Source organism: Myxine glutinosa (assembly GCF_964187855.1).
Source record: "Myxine glutinosa chromosome 12 unlocalized genomic scaffold, kmMyxGlut1.1 SUPER_12_unloc_2, whole genome shotgun sequence".
NCBI classification, from domain to species: Eukaryota; Metazoa; Chordata; class Myxini; order Myxiniformes; family Myxinidae; genus Myxine; species Myxine glutinosa.
Genome location: NW_027616356.1, coordinates 654702 through 672594, shown reverse-complemented (window position 1 = coordinate 672594; position 17893 = coordinate 654702). Strand labels below are relative to the sequence as shown.

The following is a 17893-nucleotide window of genomic DNA, read 5'->3' as shown; positions in this document are numbered from 1 at the left end:
GTGGAGCTCAAAGTTTTGATCACTGAACTTGAAAACCTTCAAATCAGCTTGTCTTTTGTAGGTTGAAAAGGAAAATGCAAAAACACTGGAAATCGAGAGATCACGCAGAGCTGCTCATTTTAACCTAAATACGTATATACCCCTACTCAACGCAAATCCAGTCAAAGAGAGGGTTGCTCGGTACACTTTAAGTAGTTAATTGCCTAGACACTTAATGGGCTGCATTCGCACCACAGGAGTAAAGATCCGAATAAATTGACGAGATTGAAATACCAGGGTTGCATCCGGCAGTGCACACCGAGTTCCAAGTGGAGTTAAGGCCTTGTGCGAAACAGTTTGTGCTGTAAGCACAGATCTGGCATGAGGGGGGCGGGGCATGGCTTGTGGCATATCAGGAGACTACAGCCCGATGTGTAACGTGCCACCAAAAAAAACCCTTGAAGTTCACATGCAAGCTTCCCAGCATGGTCTCCCTGCATCTCTTCCCCCTCGGTTCGCATCTCGCTCTTTTATCGGATTTGCCCCCACCCATAGCCATGATGCCACTAGCCTCTCCCCGCTCGGCTGTCATTGGCTCAGGGTCCAGTCCGTGCGTGGAGCATCCCCCTCTGACCTTTCACCCACTTCGTATGGCACGCTGTCCGTGATGGCAGCGTTTTTCACGCAAACCTGTGCCAACGGCCTGCCGGGTAACCTTTAAGAACATAAAAGACAGATTGCACAGGGAGAAAACATTAAAAAGGGTGCAAAGGGATAGCAGTTTTAGACACACGTGGGAAGGGAAGATGACAACTTTTTGTACATTAAAAAAAAAAAAACACCTTTAGAGGCCATTTTTCCCCGCAAGCGGGGGTTGGCCTTTTTCGGGCACCGTGGTTGTTGTTGTTTTTCGGTCCCCTTTTTGAAGCAATGTTTTACGGCCGGATGCCCTTCCTGCCGCCAACCCTTTTTGTCGCCTTTTATGACAAACAGGGAATTACCAGTGAACTGGTACTCAATTAGCCGACTTCGGAAGGATGACAGGCTGAGTCAACCCCCCTGGCGTTAATTCAGTGATCGACCGGGATTTCGAACCCAGGATCCTAGGATCCTAAGCTGGCACCCTAGCCGCTAAGCCAACGCCAGGCTAAACTTTTTGTACATACATCGACACATATCCTATCTCACAATTAAATTACCTCACTCTTATGCTAATACATGCACTACGGGAAATAACTATCGCTATGCTTTGCAAAGTTACCTCCTTCAAGACATTGCTACAACAATATACATGTTTTAATTTAATATGTGCAGACAAGGTTCAGTATAACAAGGTAAACATGCTTCTAGGCAAATCTTGTAAAATACCAATTTTTCCATGACGTGGAACACAACAGACCCATCACTCTTTGAGGGGAACACACCATGTTGTTTTTGAGAAGTGATTAAGTTCAGGGAAGGTTTAATTAAAACCAATTCTTCAATAAATCGGGATAGCAAGCAACCATCGCTTCAAGAAAGGCTCCACAAGATCTCTCACTTTGTTTATTCGAATATCCGTAAAATATTTCTTAAATGACCTGCAGGCAGAGATTCCAGAAATAGTGGATTTTGGAACAGTGGCTCATACCCAAGTTCTTAGCATCATGAGAAACCTCTAAACAATGCACTCCTAGGTATTGCAAGGAATTAAGAATACTGATGTAAAACAGGGATCTGTTGACCTGCTTCAATTCCACGAGTATAAGGAAAAGTTCCAGGTTATAGTCCATTCCACCTACTTGCCGAAACAACGTGTTAGTGAGAGGACACCAAGACACAACTTCACTATAGAAAAGACTCTTCATTGTCATCACTCGAAAAGCCATTATTCGACCAGGCATGTTCACGAAACTCTGGGTACCTACATGTCAGGGTCTGCACAACAAATCTGGCAATTGGTGGCCTCCCCCAGAAAGAATGAATCAGAATTCTCTGAATGCTGGGGACCAGAGCTCTGGGTGCTGGAATAATAACTTCATGCCATACAGGTGGAACCGCCAGGTAGTTCAGATGAGAGAATATTGCACTTGGGTCCATTTGTTTGTTTGTCTGTCTGTCTGTCTGTCTGTCTCCACATAATGTGCTAGTGTGAGCCACAAACGCCACCTGATGGTAGACAGACTACATGTCATCTGGGTGGCCAGATCTAGGAAGTCTGGGTAGTTCTATATTCTTTCCATTTTCTAATGACGGAGCTCTCTGTGCTTTTGGGAACTTTCAACGCTCTAGAAATTGTTTTATACCCTTCCCCAGATCCATGTCGCCTCTCAAATCTATGTTGGAGTTCTACGGACACTTCCTTTGACTTAATGGTAGAATTTCTGCTCTGACATGCACTGTCAACTGTGGGACCTTGTATAGAAAGGTGTGTTTCTTTCTAAATCATGTTCATTTAATTGAATTGGCCACAGGTGAACTCCAATCAAATTGTGGAGACATCTCAAGGATGATGAAAGGAAATTGGATGCACCTGAGCTCAATTTGAAGTGTCATAGCAAAGGTTGAATACTTATTGACTCAAAACATTTCAGCTTTTCATTTTTAATTAATTTGTAAAAAAAAATGTCAAAAAAAATTCCACATTGACATTACGGGCCATTATGTGTAGATCAGTGACAAAACAAATCTCAATTTAATCTATTTTAAATTCAGGCTGTAACACCACAAAATGTGAAAGTCAAGGGGTGTGAATACTTTCTGAAGCCACTGTACCTCCAATTTTTTTCATTTTTATGAGATATAGCCCACCACAAAGCCTTAAGGCCACTCCAGGTGGGGGCTACACAAAGGAAAGTATAGATATTAGACAGAAAGGAGGAATCCATTGACATTCCTCTTGAATTGAGGTAGGTTGGGATTGAAGGGAAAGAGGGATGCAGGTAAACTGTTCCAAAGTGATGCCATGCGGATAAAAAAAACTATAAGAATACCTCAATAAAGTATTGCAATTAGAATGTGACTACATCTATAAAGTTTGTACAATTAGAACGTGCATATGTCTAGAAAGTGCAGAACGTGACTGCGTCTATAAAATACAATACGACTGCAAACAGCACACAAAACCACGCCAAACAAAAACACCACAGAAAACATGTCCTGGTGAGGGTCTGCTGGTGAGGGTCTCAAGGTGATCCCTGATTGCTCTTTCCAGTTACTCCTGCCACCGAAGGTGGATGGAGATTATGTTTTCACACCTGTCTGTTTGTCTGTAAACAGGATATCTGAAAAGGTTGTGGACAGACTTGGATGAAATTTGGTGGAGAGGTTGGGTATTTGACAAGGACGAAATTATTAGATTTTGGTGAAGATCAAATCCGGGACAAAATGTTTCCAAATTTGCTCCCATCCCAAAAGAATTTCACCTGACTCATGCCCAGATATGATTGTATACATGTCGAATACCAAAGATATGCATACAATCATTTTGGAATAGAGGGTCTGGATGGATGCACGGAAAGGACACCAAATATACGCCCTGGGCAGGCTGACACACAGTTGGGGGCCAAAAAGGTTACATGTAGGTACTTAATGGAACTGTAAGTCAAAGGACAGGTGTTCATGCTCTGCTCCAATTGGACCAAGTTAGAGTCCACATTAGGAATACTGGTAATGCAATTGTAATTTGTTCATTAAGTGATGGTCTCACCAGATCACCAAAGCACTGAGTGTGGATATCAGGTGATGCTCTCACCTGACAGACCCAGATATGAAAGGGTAAAACTGAACGGTGCAGATAACTTACAAAACATATATGAGATGGAGTTTAAATTGGAGGGAAAAACATTTAAATTTTGAGTTGTTTATCACATTCAGCTGGGGTTTTCCTATTCCTCTACATGGCGAGAGCTAGAAACATTTTATCATCGAGTAATTACTTGAGAATCGCCTTCAGAACATCTCACTGGCAGAAAACGGTGAGAGCACCACTCAAAGGCAATCTGGGAAAGTGCACCGCTGTCGAGGCAATTCCCACCCAACTTACACGTGCATCTTGCCTGCGCGTGGTCCTTCCGCTTCCTCCAGGCCATCTAGGTCGTGCCAGCCATCATCGCACAGCTTCCGTTTGCTCAGAGCCGAGGGCACGAAGACGGCCCTGGGGTCCCGCAGCAGCGGCGGGAGTCCGAGGATCCCATGGGCAAAAGGATCACCTGCGACGCAAGAGTAGAAGGAAAGGGGGTTCAAGGTGAAGGTGTTTGTACACCAAAGTCATCACTGACAATGCTCTAACTGTTTTTCACTAAAATGGTTCAGATGAAAATGTCAAGACAAAAGGCTCCGGTGTGCAATCAAGAATCCCTCCAGGTGACGCACTGTCCTGGTTGCGTCACAAAGAACACTAATAAATGAGCTTATCGATGAGCTCGCAATCAGCGTACACAACTACTCACACACAATACCTCACACACAACTACTTGGACATCTTTCAACAATTCCAGAGGAACCCCTCCCCAGAAGCCACACAGTGTGCCGAACCAGCTGTGCGGTGCACGGGGAGGCACGTACGAACACGCACAGCTGAGTCCATGTGTGACCTTGTGGATAAGGCAGCCGGGATTCCAGTGCGAGGCACAGACGAAGGAGAGGGAAGGGGGTCCTGCGGGGTGGCTTCTTCATCGGAAACCATCCAGGCTGGAAACTCGATCTGCTGGGAAAGCACCTCGGTGGATTTGATAAAGTGCTCAACCAATCGGCATCGATACTTCCCAATGCCCTGGTCATGCCAAATCACGACTTTGATTCCAATTCCCACTGAAAATTCGCCCAGTGATAGAAAAACGTGTGATTCTGGATAATCAGCAACAACGTTAAATGGCAATATGGTACGCCAGGTGTCGGTGTGATGCATCTCGCACTTCAGGTAAACGGTTAACACTTGAGGTCGATAAGTAACTGAGGTGGCAGGATTTTCCCAAAGCCGCTTCTGTGCCAAATGTAAAATTCCCTCCTGTTCCAACGCGTTGCCGTCCACACAGAGAGCAATTCCGCGGAAAACGGGGAAGCAGGTCAACTGGCAATGAAAGCGCGACGCACGTGTCCACGAGTCTGGGATGACTTGTATCCGTTTCCGCAGGAAGCAAGTATCATTGTCCATGGAACACACGTTGGATGATGAACAACGTTTACTCAAAGATGTTGGTTTGTTTTTTGTTAGTTTGGCTGCTTGCTACCATCTTGGTTTTTCATGGAGGTAAAAACGAGCAGAACAAATCCAAAAAAGTAAAGGGCAAGCTCAGGGGATTGTTGTCTTAAAGCTACAAGTGAAATTGTAAATCACAAAGAACAATGGGGGCATTGACAGAGCGGATAGAGGGGGGACGGGACATCTGTACAATACATGAAATAAAATCCGGTTTTATTTCAGGACACACAGTATGTACAAACATGCTTATTGTTTGTACACAGAGTCAAAATAGAAATTCCAGGACTGAACATGAAAAGAGGGAACATTTTGGCTGCAAGATGTAAAGTGGAGGAAGGAGGAGGAGGAGAAGAAAGAATATTGTGATATATACCAGAGGAGGTGGATGGAGGCTTTTTATTGGGGTGGGGACATGTTGGACAGAGGTAAAAGGAAATGAGAATAGGAAACAAGATGATGAAGGATGGTAGGAGACGAAGTGAAGAGGGATGCATGGTCAGGCAAGATGATGTGGGGTGGCAGAAGGAGATGGGGTGGGGCAGACAGGAGGGCCAGATGATGGGTTGGTAAGAGGAGAAGATATGATGGTAATTGTAAGAGATTAAATAATGGGGGATAAAAAGAGAAGAAAGGATGTGGGATGAGCAGATAATCACAAACTAAACAGACTACATAGAGCAGAGAATCACAGTTTGTGAGTCGCTGCTCCATGTACCACCAACACTCCCTCGAAGGTGAGGATAGGCAAGAGCAGAGCGACATGGTGGACAATGAAAAGAGGAGACGTGGTATGATACGGAGGATTAGATGATGGGACATGATACGAGGAGACGAGATGATGGGACATGACGAAGGAGACTACACAATGGGATATGATAAGGGAAGCCCAGATGATGGGATATAAGAGAAGACCAGAAGACGGTGGGATATGATAAGGGAAGACCAGATGATGGGATATGATATGGGGAGACCAGATTATGGGATATGATAAGGGGAGACCAGATGATGGGATATGATACGGGGAGACCAGATGATGGGATATGATAAGGGGAGACCAGATGATGGGATATGATACGGGGAGACCAGATGATGGGATATAATAAGGGAAGACCAGACGGTGGGATATAATAAGGGAAGACCAGATGATGGGATATGATACGAGGAGAATAGATGATGGGATATGATAAGGGGAGACCAGATGATGGGATATGATACGGGGAGACCAGATGATGGGATATGATACGGGGAGAATAGATGATGGGATATGATAAGGGGAGACTAGATGATGGGACATGATATGGGCAGATGAGATGATGGGACATGATACGGGGAGACCAGATGATGGGATATGATAAGGGGAGACCAGATGATGGGATATGATACGGGGAGACCAGATGATGGGATATGATACGGGGAGAATAGATGATGGGATATGATAAGGGGAGACTAGATGATGGGACATGATATGGGCAGATGAGATGATGGGACATGATATGGGGAGACCAGATGATGGGATATGATACGAGGAGACTAGATGATGGGACATGACACAAGGAGACTACACAATGGGATATGATAAGGGAAGAACAGATGATGGGATATAAGAGAAGACCAGACGGTGGGATATAATAAGGGAAGACCAGATGATGGGATATGATACGGGGAGAATAGATGATGGGATATGATAAGGGGAGACTAGATGATGGGACATGATATGGGCAGACTCGATGATGGGACATGATACGGGGAGACTAGATGATGGGACATGATACGGGGAGACTAGATGATGGGACATGATAAGGGCAGACTCGATGATGGGATATGATAAGGAAAGACAACATGATGGGACATGATATGGGGAGACTAGATGATGGGACATGATACAGGGAGACTAGATTATGGGACATGATACGGGGAGACTAGATGATGGGACATAAGGGAAGACCAGGTGATGGGATATGATAAGGGAAGACCAGGTGATGGGATATGATAAGGGAAGACTCGATGGGACATGATAAGGGAAGACCAGATGATGGGATATGATAAGGGAAGACCAGATGATGGGATATGATAAGGGAAGACCAGATGATGGGACATGATAAGGGAAGACCAGATGATGGGACATGATAAGGGAAGACCAGATGATGGGATATCATAAGGGAAGACCAGATGATGGGATATGATAAGGGAAGACCAGATGATGGGATATGATAAGGAAAGACCAGATGATGGGATATGATAAGGGAAGACCAGATGATGGGATATGATAAGGGAAGACCAGATGATGGGATATGATAAGGGAAGACCAGATGATGGGATATGATAAGGGAAGACCAGATGATGGGATATGATAAGGGAAGACCAGATGATGGGACATGATAAGGGAAGACCAGATGATGGGACATGATAAGGGAAGACCAGATGATGGGACATGATAAGGGAAGACCAGATGATGGGACATGACATGAGCAGACTAGATGATGGGATATGATAAGGGAAGACTCAATGATGGGATATGATAAGGGAAGACCAGATGATGGGATATGATAAGGGAAGACCAGATGATGGGATATGATAAGGGAAGACCAGATGATGGGATATGATAAGGGAAGACCAGATGATGGGACATGACATGAGCAGACGAGATGATGGGATATGATAAGGGAAGACCAGATGATGGGATATGATAAGGGAAGACCAGATGATGGGATATGATAAGGGAAGACCAGATGATGGGACATGACATGAGCAGACTAGATGATGGTATATGATAAGGGAAGACCAGATGATGGGATATGATAAGGGAAGACCAGATGATGGGATATGATAAGGGAAGACCAGATGATGGGACATGATAAGGGAAGACCAGATGATGGGATATGATAAGGGAAGACCAGATGATGGGACATGACATGAGCAGACTAGATGATGGGATATGATAAGGGAAAACCAGATGATGGGACATGACATGAGCAGACTAGATGATGGGATATGATAAGGGAAGACTCAATGATGGGATATGATAAGGGAAGACCAGATGATGGGACATGGTATGGGCAGACTAGATGATGGGATATGATAAGGGAAGACCAGATGATGGGACATGGTATGGGCAGACTAGATGATGGGATATGATAAGGGAAGACCAGATGATGGGATATGATAAGGGAAGACCAGATGATGGGATATGATAAGGGAAGACCAGATGATGGGATATGATAAGGAGTCTCCCATCTACTTTATTAACAATCTTCTCAAAGAAGTTCTGACATTCAGTCTCCTGAGTCACACTCTTAGGGCAAACCACATTTCAAGTTGGCCTCCAAAGACTGGAAATCCTCCATCATACAAAGTCCTTCCTTGGGACACATTAACTCCTATCCACCTACAAAGCTTTCGTCTGCAGCTTGATGGAGTACTGCTCTCCCCTCTGGGTTGGCTCCCCTGCCTCACACCTTGCTCAGCTTGTTGCAGTGGAAACCAAGGCCTTCAAGATCCTCGGAATCTCCCACGTTGAAGTTGAGTCTATGGGCCTATCACTCTTCCATCGCCGAAAGGTCGATGGTTTCTGTCTTCTTCAGACTCCCCGAAAGTTCAGACTTCAGAACGAAAGTTCGAAAGAACGAAAGTCGAAACGAAAAAACGAAAGAACGAAAGTCTTTCGAAAGAACGAAACTTCAGAACGAAAGTTCAGACAGACTTCAGACTCGCCAAAACGCCGAAAGGTGTCAGATCCAGACTCGCTGCACAGAATCCTTTCTGGTCTTGCACCCTTTGCCCTTTCCATGCTTTTACTCCCCCCTCCCCTCTCTTCCAGGTTTTTGCAGGATGCAGACATTCTTGCAGTAAACCCTTCTGGTGAAACATCCAAAATCCAGAATCACTGCTCATCTCCACTCATTTGTTCGTCTTTTCCCCACTTGTGGAATCAACTTCCACATTCTCTGTAATCTCATTCTTTCCTCCAGGTCTTCAAAACAGTTGTTCACCACCATCTCAGATAATCCCCAATCCAAAACCATGACCTTTTCTACCCCCGATAAACATACCCCCCCCAACCCCCCTTCTCCACTCCAAGCCCAACTCCTTCTAAATTTGCAGCTTTTACTTCCTGAGAGTTTGATTCTGCGTCCGTCGCATCCACCCCTTACGTCCTCCCTTACCCTTCATTCTTACCTGCATCTCTTGTTTGTCCATTTATTTTGCCCCTCAACGCTGCTGTTGGTTTCCCCCTTCTCAATTTTTGCTGTTCTTTTTCTTCTGTTGTGCCCTGAGCCATTCCGTGTTCTAGCTCTTCCATGAGCCTTGATTTTGTATCCCAAAAATCCTTTAAAATTTTTATTTAAAAAACCCTCTCCTGGTCAAACCTCCAATATCCAGACTCGCTGCACACCTCAACTCTTTTGTTCCTCTTTTGTATCATTTGTGGAGCTGTCTTCCCACGGCTGTTCAATCACTCCAGAGCTTGAAGCACGTGGTCCATGACGCTCACATGTCATCCCCCACCCCTGCCCATTAACCCCATCTAACCCTGACAACCCTTTTACTTGCAGTTGCAGGCCACCATGTCTTCTTTCCTCCTCTCCTTTTCTGTTCATTCATTCCCTCGCTTGTGTCCAACTGTGGCAGGTCTGTCACTTTGTTGTCTTTTCCACCCTCTGTCACCTGACACGACCGTGGAGTCTTGATCTTGTGGAGAAAAACAATTATTTCTGTCGGAGTTCCATGGCGAGAATTGAATTCAATGGAGTTCCATGGCAGGGTGTCAATGGCAGGATCCACGGAGAAACTTCATCGGCCTGATACAGCAGGGTCTATGGTTGGGGATTGGGGTTTAGAGAACCCCAGGCCTTGTCTGCGATTTGAATTTTCAGGGTCCATAGTAAAGTTTCACAGTAATGGGGTATGGTGATTTCCCCTATAAAAGGGTATATGGTGGTGTCCCTGGTGAATTTAGGGGGTCCACGGTGGGGGTCACACTGCAAGATGTGAGAGGATTGTATGGAGCAAAGAGATTATGGCGAGGCTGGAGGAGGTGTGGGGTCAGGTGTAGGCAGATCATGAGGTGCAAAGGAACCAGGGAGGGGGTGTTATGGTTAGGGTTAGGGATGTGATGTGGCTATGGGGGATGTAGGGGGAAGGGGTGGGGTGTTGTGTGGTTAAAGGGGAGGGGTGGGGGGGGGGGGGGGTGGGGAAGGGGTGGGATGAGTTGTGGTTAAAGGGGGGGGGGGGAAGGGGTGGGATGGTTAGGGTTAGGGATGTGATGTGGCTATGGGGGATGGAGGGGGAAGGGGTGGGATGTTGTGTGGTTAAAGGAGAGGGGTGGGGGGGGGGGGGGATGGGGAAGGGGTGGGATGTGTTGTGGTTAAAGGGGGGGGGGGGAGGGGTGGGATGGTTCGGGATGTGATGTGGTTATGGGGATGGAGGGGGAATGGGTGGGATACAGTGTGATAATGGGGGTGGAGGAGGATTGGGTGGGATGCAGTGTGATAATGGGGGTGGAGGGGGAATGGGTGGGATACAGTGTGATAATGGGGGTGCAGGGGGAATGGGTGGGATACAGTGTGATAATGGGGGTGGAGGAGGAATGGGTGGGATACAGTGTGATAATGGGGGCGGAGAGGGAATGGGTGGGATACAGTGTGATAATGGGGGTGGAGGGGGAATTGGTGGGATACAGTGTGATAATGGGGGTGGAGGGGGAATGGGTGGGATACAGTGTGATAATGGCGGTGGAGGAGGATTGGGTGGGATACACAACACACAACAACATGCATTTTAAGGCCATTTTCCCTGCTAGAGCGGGGGTTAGCCTTGCGGTCCCCATGACAATGTTCTCCATTTTGCCCTATTTTCTGCATCTCACCTTGTTAACCCCCTTGCCCGCATTTCTTCTTCCACCATCTTTAGCCAAGTCTTTCTCGGTCTTCCCCGTCCTCTACTTCCTTCTACATTCATTTCCATCACTCTTCTCAACCAGTCACTTTCATCCTTCCTCAACACATGACCAAACCGTCTCAACCTGTTCCTCTTCACAGCATCAATCACAGGCTCTATTCCCATCATCTTTCGCAATTCATCATTTGTCTTCCTCTCTCTCAACAATAGTCCACACATCCACCGAACCATTCACATTTCCACCCTTTCCAGCCTTCGTTGCTGCTCTACATTCATCACCCATGTCTCGCTCCCATAAATCATAACACTTCTCACACATGCAGCATACACCTTTCCCTTCAGCTTCAACGACACTCCCCTCCTCGTCAACACGCCACTCAGTTCCCGAAACGTCTTCCATGCACATCTCACTCTAGCAACCGTTTCCGAGTCTGATCAACCTTCTCCATTCAGCATGTCTCCGAGGTAGCAAAATGTTTTCACACCTTCCAGCTTCACGCCGTCTCCAAGATCCAACTCAACATTTCCTCCATCTGCAGCTCCCTCTGTGCACACCTTACATTTGAATGTAGCTGCCTCACTGGTTAATGACCCTCTCAGACCACTACATTTTTGATGAATCCACTCAGCGCACATTGTACATTGAATGGAGTTCACTCCGACACCCTTCCTGCACACAGCACACGGCCACTTCCCAGTTCTTTCCACATCACCACATGCTTTACCACTTGCCATCACCTTCGTCTTTCCGATATTCACCTTCAGACCTTTTGTCTCCATACATTCCTTCCACTTGTTCATCTTTTCCTTCAGTCCATCCATACTTTCCGCAATCAACACCAGATCATATGCATACAACAACTCCCACGGTAAACCCTCCTTTACGTTCCGAGCCAGCACCTCCATCCCAGCTACAAATAGTAGTGGACTTAGTACCGACCCCTGATGCACTCCCACCTTCGCCTCAAACTCACCACTGTTCCCGTCCTTCGTCCTTACAGCTGTGCGCGCTCTTTTGTACATTGCCATCACTACTCTGATCAACCATTCCTCCACTCCTAACTTCCTCAATGCCCATGTCAATACTTCGCGTGGAACCCTATCGGATGCTTTCTCCAGATCAACAAACCCAAGAAACAACTTCTTCCTCTTCTCCATGTACTTCTCCTGCAAATGCCTCACAATAAAGAGTGCGTCTGTCGTTCCTCTTCCTGGCATAAATCCAAACTGCATTTCGTCGATCTTCACTTTCTTCCTTATCCTCCTCTCCAACACCCTTTCCAATACCTTCATTCCATGCTCCAATAACTTCATCGCTCGGTACGAGCCACACTCCAGAGGGTCATCTTTCCCCTTGTATAGAGGCACGAGGGTACTCAGTTCCCAATCCACTGGAATGCGACCTTCTTTCACCACCAGATTGCAGATCTCTGTCATTCTCTTCACACCCGAACTTCCTGCTGCCTTCAACATATCTCCCACAACTCCCGTCGGCCCTCCCGCTTTTCTACTCTTCATTGCTTTTATCGCTTCCTCAACTTCCTTCTCAGTTATCTTCTCTGCCGGTCCTAAAACTGGGTTACTCTCTTTGTTCCGCTACTCTCTTCCCGAACTTCCTGCAGGGCAATATGGAGAAGATTGTCATGGGGACCGCAAGGCTAACCCCCGCTCTAGCAGGGAAAATGGCCTTTAAAATGCATGTTGTGTGTTGTTGTTGTCATTCTCTTCACACCCGAACTAAGTCCACTACTATTTGTAGCTGTGATGGAGGTGCTGGCTCAGAACGTAAAGGAGGGTTTACCATGGGAGTTGTTGTATGCAGATGATCTGGTGTTGATTGTGGAAAGTATGGATGGACTGAAGGAAAAGATGAACACGTGGAAGGAATGTATGGAGACAAAAGGTCTGAAGGTGAATATCGGAAAGACAAAGGTGATGGCAAGTGGTAAAGCATGTGGTGAGGTGGAAAGAACTGGGAAGTGGCCCTGTGCTGTGTGTAGGAAGGGTGTCGGAGTGAACTCCATTCAGTGTACAATGTGCGCTGAGTGGGTTCATCAAAAATGTAGTGGTCTGAGAGGGTCATTAACCAGTGTGGTAGCTACATTCAAATGTAAGGTGTGCACAGAGGGAGCTGCAGATGGAGGAAATGTTGAGTTGGATCTTGGAGACGGCGTGAAGCTGGAAGGTGTGAAAACATTTTGCTACCTCGGAGACATGCTGAATGGAGAAGGTGGATCAGACTCGGCAATGGTTGCTCGAGTGAGATGTGCATGGAAGAAGTTTCGGGAATTGAGTGGCGTGCTGATGATGAGGGGAGTGTCGTTGAAGCTGAAGGGAAAGGTGTATGCTGCATGTGTGAGAAGTGTTTTGATTTATGGGAGCGAGACATGGGTAATGAACGTAGAGCAGCAACGAAGGTTGGAAAGGGTGGAAATGCGAATGGTTCGACGGATGTGCGGAGTATCGTTGAGAGAGAGGAAGACAAATGATGAATTGCGAAAGATGATGGGAATAGAGCCTGTGATTGATGCTGTGAAGAGGAACAGGTTGAGATGGTTTGGTCATGTGTTGAGGAAGGATGAAAGTGACTGGTTGAAAGAGTGATGGAAATGAATGTAGAAGGAAGTAGAAGATGGGGAAGACCGAGAAAGACTTGGCTAAAGATGGTGGAAGAAGAAATGCGGGCAAGGGGGTTAACAAGGAGAGATGCAGAAAATAGGGCAAAATGGAGAAGATTGTCATGGGGACCGCAAGGCTAACCCCCGCTCTAGCAGGGAAAATGGCCTTTAAAATGCATGTTGTGTGTTGTTGTTGTCATTCTCTTCACACCCGAACTTCCTGCTGCCTTCAACATATCTCCCACAACTCCCGTCGGCCCTCCCGCTTTTCTACTCTTCATTGCTTTTATCGCTTCCTCAACTTCCTTCTCAGTTATCTTCTCTGCCGGTCCTAAAACTGGGTTACTCTCCATGTTGCCATCCATTCATTCTCTGTATTCAACAGCATATCCTTATATCTTTTCCATCTTCCTTTAATTCCATCTGGGTCCACAACGATTTGTCCCACTTCATCCTTCAAGCAACTCACCCCCATCACATCACACCTCTCTTTCGCTATCTGATTTGCAATCCTGAATACCGCTCTCTGACCCTCTTCCGAATCCAAGCGTTCTCCGAACATTTTCCTACATGCCTCCTGCGCCTTTGCTACCTCTTTCTTTGCAGCCTTCTTGGCTGCCTTATAACTTTCATGCTCTGCTTTTTCTGCTCCCGTACCCTTCGCCTTCTGCCATTGCTTGAACTTCTTCCTCTTCTCTTCAATCCTCTTTCCAACTTCATCATCCCACCACCATGTTTCCGAGTGCCTTGGTGGTCCTTTTGTCCATCCACATACCTCACCAACGGCTCCCAACAGACTAGCATTCATTGATATCCAACCACGTTCAAGCTCAACTACATCATCCTCGACCCTACTCAGCCTCTCTTTTAATGCCTCCCTTACTGTCACCTCTTTCAACCTTCATTCTCGGTTGGTACTTCACCCACCGAGCTCTCCTCGCACCTTTCACCCTTATGTCGCAGACAACCAAGTGGTGCTGTGAAACAGCCTCCTCCCCCGGGATCACCTTTGTGTCCCGGAGGTGCCCCCTATCTCGCCTACGCACCATCAGGTAGTCAACGGTTGTCGTCGACCCACCTGACGTGTATGTAACAAGCTTATTATCCCCTTTCTGGAACTGAGTATTACAAATCAACAATACAGCTCCATCAGCAAACTCCAAAATCCTTTCACCTTCTCCATTTCTCACACCATATCTGTAACTCCCATGAAGTCCCTCAAAACCGTCCATACTCCTTCCCACATGTCCACTTAGGTGTCCTCCTACCACAACAACTTCCTCATCTTTCACGTTTTCCATCAGCTTCTCTATCGCACACCAGACCTTGTCCTTCTCTTCATCGCTCCGACCAACCTGCGGAGCATATCCCGAGATGACGTTCACCAAGAGCTTTCCAATCATCATTTTCACCATCATCAACCTATTACTCACTCTCGTCACACTCACCACACTGTCTACAAACTCCTTAGAAAACAGGACACCAACACCATTCACGCCCTCTCGGCACCCTTGCCACACAAACTTGTATTTCTGTCCCTGCCTACCCTTCACCATTCTCACACCACTTCCCTTCCATCTCGTCTCTTGCACACAACATATGTCCACTCTTCTTCTGATCAATACTTCCACCACTTCTCCTGATCTCCCCGTCATTGTCCCTACATTCCATGTCCCAAACCTCAGAAACCGATCTCCACTTCGGGCTGTACCCTGCCCATATGTAGTTGTAATTGTCATGGTTCTCTTTTTGAGGCAATGTTTTTATGGCCGGATGCCCTTCCTGACGCCAACCCTCTTAGTTGCCTCTTACGGCACGCAGGGATACGGTGTACCTATTCTTACCAGGGTACACACCGACACCGGGTGGGATACAGTGTGATAATGGGGGTTGAGGGGGAATGGTTGGGATACAGTGTGATAATGGGGGTGGAGGGGGAATGGGTGGGATACAGTGTGATAATGGGGGTGGAGGGGGAATGGTTGCGATACAGTATGATAATGGGGGTGGAGGGGGAATGGGTGGGATACAGTGTGATAATGGGGGTGGAGGGGGAATGGGTGGGATACAGTGTGATAATGGGGGTGGAGGGGGAATGGGTGGGATACAGTGTGATAATGGGGGTGGAGGGGGAATGGGTGGGATACAGTGTGATAATGGGGGTGGAGGGGGAATGGGTGGGATATAGTGTGATAATGGGGGTGGAGGGGGAATGGGTGGGATACAGTGTGATCATGGGGGTGGAGGGGGAATGGGTGGGATACAGTGTGATAATGGGGGTTTGCAGGGTATGGAAAGTTTTGGTGGAGGGCGAGGGTAAGGATGGTTGGAAGAATCGGGGGAGGAGGTGATCCGGTTCAGTCATGGGGTGAGTGGGGCTCGCACGGTAAAGGTAGTCCCTGAGGAGTAGACTGAAGGTAAAGACAAGTTCGGGGAGCCAGGAAAGTCGGTTTTCCGTAATTACCTTTAAATGCGAACAGGTCCCGCCCGGCACTGTTATTGTTCACTGAGTCAAAGTAGTGAAGCCTCAGCAAGCGATGCATCTCTGGAGACGACGATCGAGATCTCGGAGGGGAAGCGAATCCCAAAGGAACAGTATTGGTGGCTCCACTCGTTTGGATCCCGAGGAGGAAATCCAAGGCCCTTGTAAGACTTTCTGAGCTCGCACGGCCTGCGTTGCGTAGTCAGATCCGGTGATTCTGCTCGGGTCGGGGACAGGAAAGGGGGACGAACGGGTGGAGAGTGGAGGGAAGGGGGTCGAGCGGGCTTCTGGCGCCGAAATGGTGGAAACACTGGAATGGGATCTCACTGGACTGGAGTCAAAGAAGAGTGTAAATATGGCACCACAACTCATCGCTATTTAACCTGCCGTTCGCTTGTCTTGGTTCGGGTACCGTACACAAGTGACAGGAACGCATGACAAACCGCGTACTAGTACTTTACAAGCAGGGTGATGCATCACGGAGTACGTCGTCCTTCGGATACTGGTGTTCAGCCTTGCTCTTGTTGGCAGAGATCACGAGGTACAGTAGTTCCCGAAAACTGGCCTGTTGTGTGCCGGGACCGTGACCAATGACCATCCACACGATGGTCCGCGCTCCGTGTCGACCAATCACGAGCTAGGATGCCAAACCTTCATGGGGCATTCCCCGACCCTATAGACCCACCAAAGATTGCAGTTACCGTGGTGTTGCTAACCTATGGTTATTTATCTGTCTGTGACATTTCCTTTAGATGTTGAGCATCGAGCATGGTAAAGCATGGTGGTGGCTTAACAGTTATAAATATAAGGTGGCTGGCTTGAGATATTAAGGTCTTGAGTTCGAGCCATTGTCGTGACGTTGAATTAACACCAGGTGGGTTGACTCAGCCTGTCAACCCGAGGTCGGAAAAATGAGTATCAGATGACTGGTAACAGGGAGCATTGCATCAGCGGCACAGCCACGCTCCCAGAAAATGATGCAACCAGCAATCACAAGCTGAACAAGCATTCTGAGTATTGCGCTGCAATACATGTCCCCTGCCAAAGTTCAAAGTGCCACAACTTTGTCAAAAATGATCGAAACGTCGTGAAGTTCGAACTTGATCTGTAACTTATCATGAGGGAACTATGTACCAAGTTTGAAATCATTAGCATTAAGAGTTTAGAAAAAAAAAGTCCGGAAAACTGTACAGACTGACGGACGGAGGGACGGCGTGCAAACCTGTAGTCCCCTCCGGTGTACACCGGTAGGGGACTAATAAGAACCAACAAGAAAGAAAGCAGCACGTAACATTTTAAAGTCTTTGATATGATCCAGCCAGGGTTGCAACAACTGTTGGAACAACTGTTCGAGCCAATGTTGGAACCACTGTTGGAGCCATTGTTGGAACCAATGTTGGAACCATTGTTAGAGCCACTGGAACCACTGTTGGAACCATTGTTGGAACCAATGTTGGAACAACTGGAATCACTGTTGGAACCATTGTTGGAACAACTATTGGAACTACTGGAACCACTGTTGAAACTACTATTGGAACAACTGTTGGAATTACTGGAACCACTGTTGGAACCATTGTTGGAACAACTGGAATCACTGTTGGAACCACTGTTGGAACTACTGGAACCACTGTTGAAACCACTATTGGAACAACTGTTGGAACTACTGGAATCACTGTTGGAACCAATGTTGGAACTACTGGAACCACTGTTGGAACCACTGTTGGAACTACTGGA

At 47.0% G+C, this 17893-nt stretch overlaps 1 protein-coding gene across 3 annotated transcripts in view; it reads right to left on the bottom strand.

Moving 5' to 3' along the window:
- The window catches only part of LOC137437914 (transcription cofactor vestigial-like protein 4), a 41256-nt gene extending 24523 nt beyond the window's left edge, over nt 1-16733 (bottom strand). Inside the window, exons 1-2 of one of the 3 annotated variants that reach the window (XM_068132646.2) lie at nt 16142-16733; nt 4004-4169 (exon numbers count right to left, since the gene is read on the bottom strand). In XM_068132646.2, the coding sequence (XP_067988747.2) occupies nt 4004-4169; nt 16142-16220 (245 nt within the window). In that variant the 5' untranslated portion in view covers nt 16221-16733. The remainder of the gene's footprint in view (nt 1-4003; nt 4170-16141) is intronic. The other 2 variants (XM_068132647.2, XM_068132648.2) reach the window with 2 other exon arrangements.
- Nucleotides 16734-17893: the final 1160 nt, after the last annotated feature.